The sequence below is a fragment of the Alosa pseudoharengus genome, unplaced genomic scaffold, assembly GCF_046254945.1.
Source record: "Alosa pseudoharengus isolate Yale_2024_CS ecotype anadromous, Long Island Sound unplaced genomic scaffold, YU_APseudo_1.1 YU_APseudo_1.1_scf_21, whole genome shotgun sequence".
NCBI classification, from domain to species: domain Eukaryota; kingdom Metazoa; phylum Chordata; class Actinopteri; order Clupeiformes; family Clupeidae; genus Alosa; species Alosa pseudoharengus.
The window spans coordinates 6536339-6543838 of NW_027468674.1; the positions used below are offsets into that span (position 1 = coordinate 6536339).

At 43.6% G+C, this 7500-nt stretch overlaps 1 protein-coding gene across 1 annotated transcript in view; it reads right to left on the minus strand.

Moving 5' to 3' along the window:
• Positions 1-7500, minus strand: part of baiap2l2a (BAR/IMD domain containing adaptor protein 2 like 2a) — a 15143-nt gene that overhangs the window by 4376 nt on the left and 3267 nt on the right. The window contains exons 4-11 of the mRNA XM_076299112.1: positions 6837-6898; positions 6158-6229; positions 5212-5289; positions 4508-4639; positions 3398-3493; positions 3192-3270; positions 825-1026; positions 575-640 (exon numbers count right to left, since the gene is read on the minus strand). Of these exons, the coding sequence (XP_076155227.1) occupies positions 575-640; positions 825-1026; positions 3192-3270; positions 3398-3493; positions 4508-4639; positions 5212-5289; positions 6158-6229; positions 6837-6898 (787 nt within the window). The remainder of the gene's footprint in view (positions 1-574; positions 641-824; positions 1027-3191; positions 3271-3397; positions 3494-4507; positions 4640-5211; positions 5290-6157; positions 6230-6836; positions 6899-7500) is intronic.

The window sequence follows — 7500 nt, forward strand, 5'->3', positions numbered from 1 at the left end:
ACTTTTTGTAGAACATTACTGTAAGCTAAAGTCCGATTACTGTAATTTTCGAAGTATCTGCATTGGTTCTGAATATTTCAACCGGAAATCCTCTAGGAGCAGATTGAAAGGGTCTATACCTTTATAGAGAGTATATCTATTCATAGACCTATACTAAGGCAATGATTGGATGGTGTTCAGTAAAGTAAAGAGTGTTTGCACATGTGAAGAGAAAGACTGAAGCACTGGTGATTTAGTGTGGCATTTTGATGGGTTGTGTTTGAAGAACGAAATCAAGTTACTTCCTGTTAGATTTTTGTGTGTTAGGTAGAAATTTGTGTGTGGTGTTTTGCAAAATGTGTTTTAGTCAATTGAAAACTGAGTCAAACACTGAGAATTAGTGTATGGTTTTGCAGATTTGGTGTCGGGTTATGATGTTTGGAGGACATGTTTAGAAAATTGTGTGACAAGCAAAGATTTAGTGTGTAAGCAGTTGAAAAAAACTGTAATGTTGTGGTTGTTGTGGTTGTTGTTGTGGTTGTTGTGGTTGTTGTGGTTGTTGTGGTTGTTGTTGTTGTGAAGAGTGTGTCCATACCTGGGGAGTGGAGGTCTAGGAGCCTGGTCCAACGGCTCCACATAGGAAGCAGGAAACCAGCCCTGACTGCAGAGAGATCACAAACACACACACACACACACACACACCACACAAGTGTCTTTATTTCATTTTTTTACAGTATTTAGTATTAGTGTGTGTGTGTGTGTGTGTGCGTGTGTGTGTGTGTGTGTGTGTGTATGTCACTGTGGTGTGTGTGTGTGTGTGTGTGTGTATGTGTGTGTGACTGTACCGTGGGCTGTTCTGTCCTTTGCCGTATAGCCAGCCGTTGCGGGGTTCGGGCACCAGTACGGTGATGGCGTCGCCCATGGAGAAGTCCAGCAGGGTAGGATTGGGGGAGGGGGCACAGGACACTATCGCCCTCATCAGGCGACCGCCACCAAGACCATCCCCCAGAGAACCAGACCGAGAGCGCATGAGCACAGGAGAGGGGCCTGGGCATATGTGTGTGTGTGTGTGTGTGTGTGTGTGTGTGTGTGTGTGTGCGTTAATGTACATATGTTGTATGTGTATGTGTGTGTGTGTGTGTGTGTATTAATGTGCATATGTTGTATGTGTATGTGTGTGTGTGTGTGTGTGTGTGTGTGTGTGTGTGTGTGTGTGTGTGATTGTGTGTGTGTGTGTGTGTGTGTGTGTGTGTGTGTGTGTGTGTGTGTGTGTGTGTGTGTGTGTGTGTGTTTGTATGTCAATGTGCATATGTGTGTGTGTGTGTGTGTGTTTGTGTGTTAATGTGTGTGTGTTTGTGTGTGTGTGTGTGTGTGTGTGTGTGTTTAGGTGTGTGTGTGTGTGTGTGTGTGTGTGTGTGTGTGTGTGTGTGTGTGTGTGTGGAGTGAGAGAAAGGAGGAGAGAGATAAAGATTCATAACAGATAAATATACATAAATAAATAAATGCATAACGTGGGATTGATGGACAGATAAAGACAAAAAGCAGGAAGAAGGAAGTTAAAAAAGAACAAAGGAACACCAGATAAGGGAGGGATAAAGAAAGCGAGGGAAAGAGTAGATGACGCAGGAAAGATGAAACGCAGAGCAAAGTCTCTGTGAAGAGGAATGACAAGGATGTTACCTTATCTCATCCAGAAAGCAAAGAGATCTCATCCTCCACTCTTACAGAGACTCAGAGAAGCCCCGAGGAAGGAGCTTAACGTCCTACCTAACGCCCACCCTTTTATAAACACTTTTGTCATCATGTGAAGAGTTTGGCTCCAAAGCATTAACATTAATAAGTCATGTTATTTGATTGTGTATTTCAGATAATATCAATCGCAGTTGTGTTGTTTGGATTGAGTAAAGATAAATCAAATAATAACTTCATTACAGTTCCTCTAAAATTACTTGGAAAACAAAACTAAGAAAACAAATATTTATGAAAATTCATTCAAATGGAGGATATAGCGTTTTGGAACCAAACTCATCATGTACTGTAAAACTGCCATTCACCATCAAATATAAAATGAATATAATACTGCAGGTAAACTATCTTTGTCCTAACTCTCAAGTTACTGTCAATCACCTCCCTGACTAGAATTGTGCCTAATGATAACCCCAAAACTAACCGGATTTGTCTAAGTACAAAGTGGAAAGAAGCCAGATGGTTCAGATGGAAGAAAGAGAACGCGTGATCTAGACCCATTTTGGTGGAAGAACCCAATTGTTTTTTATAACAAAACTTAGGCCTACAAGTTATTTGTGTCCTAACAACAGTGGTGGGTAGAGTATTCTGCAAAAAATAAAATCTAAAGTGTTATTTTAAGATCAAAAAAATCTATTTGGTGTTGTTTTTAATATGAAGAGACTTACCTAGTGTTCTCTCGGAATATCATTTTTGACTTAATTTAAGAACACTTTGACTTATTTTAAGGAGTCTTATGAAGACAAATTTACTCAACACATTGGCAGACAGATTTGCTTGTTTTTAGGACACATTTGCTTAACGCACTGGCAGACAAATTGGCTTGTTTTCAGGATGAGACATCTTAAAATAAATCAAACTCTTCTTAAATATGATTTCACGGGAAAGCACTAGATCAGTCGCCGGGTGAATAAGACGAATAGGCCTATTAGACCTAGGGTTGCCTAAGGCTACTCCCACTATCTACCCTTACTCCACCTAGACCCCCTGTCTCCATTTTCCTATCTCAGAGTGGACAAAAAAAAATAGCCTTAATTGCAAACAACCTACCTAACTGTAACAATTATGTGCAACTGCTGAGAGCAGTTTTTAAATAGGCTTTCATAAAAATGCTGACAATGTGGTGCCTCTGACCAACAATCTTGTCTGAAAGTTCTAGCTCTACAATGCAGTGTGTTTTTAAATAGGCTTGCTTTTGTGAGGATGCCTGTGAGCTCTGCTATGAAGCTAACAGCTAGGATCTGCCTAGAGGTGCTGGATCTCTCTCTCCGCCGATTTAGAGCTGGTTTGTGGTGGTACAGCACATGGAAAATGTAGTTGATTAGGAAGTAGAGTAAAAAGTATAGATTTAAAAAAAGAATTTGACGAGTACTCATTCCTCAAAAAAAGTGTGACTACCCACCCCTGCCAATGTCAAGATTATAAAGTGCTGAACACAGCAGAGATATGTGTTGTAGTCCTCCTACCTCTAGATGGAACTCTTCCCAAAGATGGTTCCTCCCTTTTGGTCCACTGCTGGGCTCTCTCCTCTTCTCTCATCCCCATCTGCTTAAGAGTAAACAGAACATGTCTTCATCACTTCTTTCCACTCTTTACTCTCCTTTACTTCTCAAAGAAAGAAAGAAAGAAAGAAAGAAAGAAAGAGAGAGAGAGAAAGAAAGAGAGAAAGCACCTGCTCCATTCGTGATGGGGTCCGAGGTCGTGAGGCTCTGGTCTCGTTGACGCAATCCCCCCACTCCTCTGCCCTCTGGTGTAGAGCGCCCCCCATCTGCAACACACAGGCCTGCAGGTCACCTCTGCTACAGTGGTACAGTGGTACCCTATCGCCACTCAAACGCCAATCAAACTCAGCCAAACAAGCATGGAGGTGACATTTACACTGCAGTTACTGCACTGCACTGCAGTTACAAAGTACAAAAACATGTCTCTTGATCTACTCTGTAAACAGGTGGATCTTTATTTTATATAGGTGGATCCTTACTGTTCTATAGGTTCCATGAACCGGTTCCGTTCAGAACTATTACCATGGTGCTATTTAGTGAACCAGTCTGCATTTTCACCAGTTTTGAATGGAACCAAGGCTGCATCATCAACAGAGGGTATTGCATGCATACACAAGAGACAATGAGCTGCATAAACAAGAGTTACTGAGCTGCATAAACAGGAGATAGTAATACTGACTATTGTACCGCAAAAAACGGTAGAAATTAGCTGTGTAATGCTAATTTGCCAAAACCAAAAGTTGATACAAAAAGTACATGCTTTTAGCCTTCTCCTCTCTGAATGGTAGAATGAGACACCCACTCCGGTTCACAGAAAAAAAAAAACAACAAAATTCTTTTGGTTCCAGCTCCATTGCTACATTCTGAACTGTTTTTTGATTGGTCAAAATATTCTAAGCAGTTGAAATGCTGGTTTGCGAACAGGAACGAAACTGCTTCTCTGTCAGTGGAGAAGGGCTTTTTGAGTCTAACTTGCTTAAGGCGCGCACACACGCACACACACACACACACACACACACACACACACACACACACGGATATGCTACACACACACACATACACAAAAACAGAGAGAAAGAAAGAGATGCACACACACATGGTGCATACATAGCCTACACACAGAGAGAGAAAGAGAGAGAGAGAGAGAGAAAGTGACACACACACGCACACACACACACACACACACACACACACACACACACACGCACACACATACATACACACACACACACACACACACACACACACACACACACACACACACACACACACACACACACCTTGTTCATGAGTTGGGCTATGGTCAGAGAGAGGTTGCAGTGCTTCTCTGCCAGAAAGCGATACCTCCTCTCCTCCTCCTTCAGAGCATCTTTCTGACTGTCCCGCAGGAAATGTGTGTACTCAACAACATCCTGGGAATGCAAATGCAAACACACACACACACACACACACACACACACATGCACATGTGCGCACACACACACACATCAATACACACACACACACAGACAGGTACTGTACAGTATAACATATAATTCATATTGCATTAGATTTCTCAATACATTTCCAAGGTCTTCGGTTTAGCCCAGTGGTTGTCAAACTTTTTCTACCATTCCCTACTTGGGAGGTGGGGAATTTTCAAGCCCATCTGATTTCACATGTTGGTTCCATGTTACATTTGAATTCAGATGTCGTTCTGTTTATGACACTTATGTTTGCGTGTGGCTGTTTTGTTTTGAATTTATGATCTTCCTTGTCAAAAAAAGAAAGGCATACTGTAGGCACTAAAAAATTCCCTCCTGTCTCACCACTGTCATGAGGTAATGATGTGCATAAACAGGAGGTAGTAATACTGACTGATTGACTCGCATGATTGACTGACTGATTGACCTGTCATGTCTCTATTCCCCACTAGCGGGGCCCGCCCCACACTTAGAGAACCACTGGGTTAGCCAAGCTGCATTAGTCCCAACCTCACACCTACCTGATGGCCACGTCTCTGCTGCCTGTCCAGGGCTGAGGCGTGGTTATGCACCTCCATCTCATAGCGCCGCCTGCTGCCCTGGAGGACACAAGACACTTTCTATCAACCAGGTTGGAGCTAAATACTCCAGCAGGAGACATTTGACAACAACCTCTAGGAGCCTGAACATAGCATAGCATCTCCATCCAGAAGGAGGCTACAGGGTACACTTGTGATTACACCTCAGTCCAGCAGATGGTGGTAATGCACTCCGTTTGCAAACTGGCAAAAAATAGCTCACGAAAAAGAAGAAGGGTTCACTGGCCTGTTCTTCTTCTTCAGTGAGTTTTGAGGCTGGGCTGATTACTGTGAGCTTTAAAAGGGCATTCTATTGCTGTGTTATATTGCTGTGTTTGTATTCGTCCTTTGCTGAGGCCCTCTAGCAGGCTTGACTGTACGATCGCAGCCCCGCACGCTCACTCCCCACAGCCAGACTACTGTAGATTTCAGATGAGCGGATCATGTTTGTAGCCCCGGATTTCAGGTCAAGTTGGGTCATACTCCCATTAATACCCCCACCACCCATCAGGGGGCCACTGCAACTTGAAACCTCCCGGTAATATTTAGTGTCCTGCCTCACCCCTGCTCAATGTTATAGAGACATTATGAACAAACTCACTGTTATGAGGAAATATTAACAAACTCAGTGTTATAAATAAGTATTAGCAAACTCACTGTTACAGTATGAGGAAATATGAACAAACTCACTGTTATAAATAAAATATGAGCAAACTCACTGTTATGAGGAAATATGAACAAACTCGTGTTATAAATAGGTATTAGCAAACTCACTGTTATAAAGAAATATTAACAAACTCACTGTTATAAATAAAATATGAGCAAACTCACTGTTATAAATAAAATATGAGCAAACTCACTGTTATAAATAAAATATGAGCAAACTCACTGCTATGAAGTCCTTGTCCAGCTTCACATTATTCTCCATCTCCCGCAGAACCTCACTGTGGAACCAGCGGAACTGCATGCACCCAGAGAGATGAGAGGCCAAAAATCAGACTTAGCGCCGGGGTGCTCAAAATGACACCCACTTGAAGCATTGACTTGAGGAGACATACTGAATGTGCAAAAGTATGTATGGTAGCAAACAGTAAAGTCATGAGAGACGTATGTGCTCCTTGTGTAGACAGGAGTGTGGAGAGAGGAGAAGAGAGATAGATAGATAGATAGATAGATAGATAGATAGATAGATAGATAGATAGATAGATAGACACTTTATTGATCCCCAAGGGGAAATTCAAGATGTGATAAGTGAGAAAGAGAGGGAGAGAGGGACATGAAGAGGGAGGAAGAGGGGGATGTGGTGAGGGGAGGTGGAGAGGGAAGAAGGGAGGAAGAGGGAGAAAGGGAGAGAAGGATGTGATAAGGGAGGAAGAGAGGGATGTGGTGAGGGGAGGTGGAGAGGGAAGAAGGGAGGAAGAGGGAGAAAGGGAGAGAAGGATGTGATAAGGGAGGAAGAGAGGGATGTGGTGAGGGGAGGTGGAGAGGGAAGAAGGGAGGAAGAGGAAGAAGGAGAGAAAGATGTGATTAGGATAAGGAAAAGACGGATGTGGTGAGGGGTCACCTACCATCCCGTCCAGCTCATTGGTCAGCCTCCTCTGGCTCTCTGCAATCTGGATGATGACATCACCTGCAACAGTAAGAGAGGAGCACAAGTGCCTCAAAATGTGCAGGTCACTCACACGCGCCTCAAAATGTGCAGGTCACTCACAAGCACCTCAGAATGTGCAGGTCACTCACACGCGCCTCAGAATGTGCAGGTCACTCACACGCGCCTCAAAATGTGCAGGTCACTCACACGCGCCTCAAAATGTGCAGGTCACTCACACGCGCCTCAAAATGTGCAGGTCACTCACAAGCACCTCAGAATGTGCAGGTCACTCACAAGCACCTCAGAATGTGCAGGTCAGTCACACGCGCCTCAAAATGTGCAGGTCACTCACAAGCACCTCAGAATGTGCAGGTCACTCACAAGCACCTCAGAATGTGCAGGTCACTCACACGCGCCTCAAAATGTGCAGGTCACTCACAAGCACCTCAAAATGTGCAGGTCACTCACAAGCACCTCAGAATGTGCAGGTCACTCACAAGCGCCTCAAAATGTGCAGGTCACTCACAAGCACCTCAGAATGTGCAGGTCACTCACAAGCACCTCAAAATGTGCAGGTCACTCAGAATGTGCAGGTCACTCACAAGCGCCTCAGAATGTGCAGGTCACTCAGAATGTGCTGT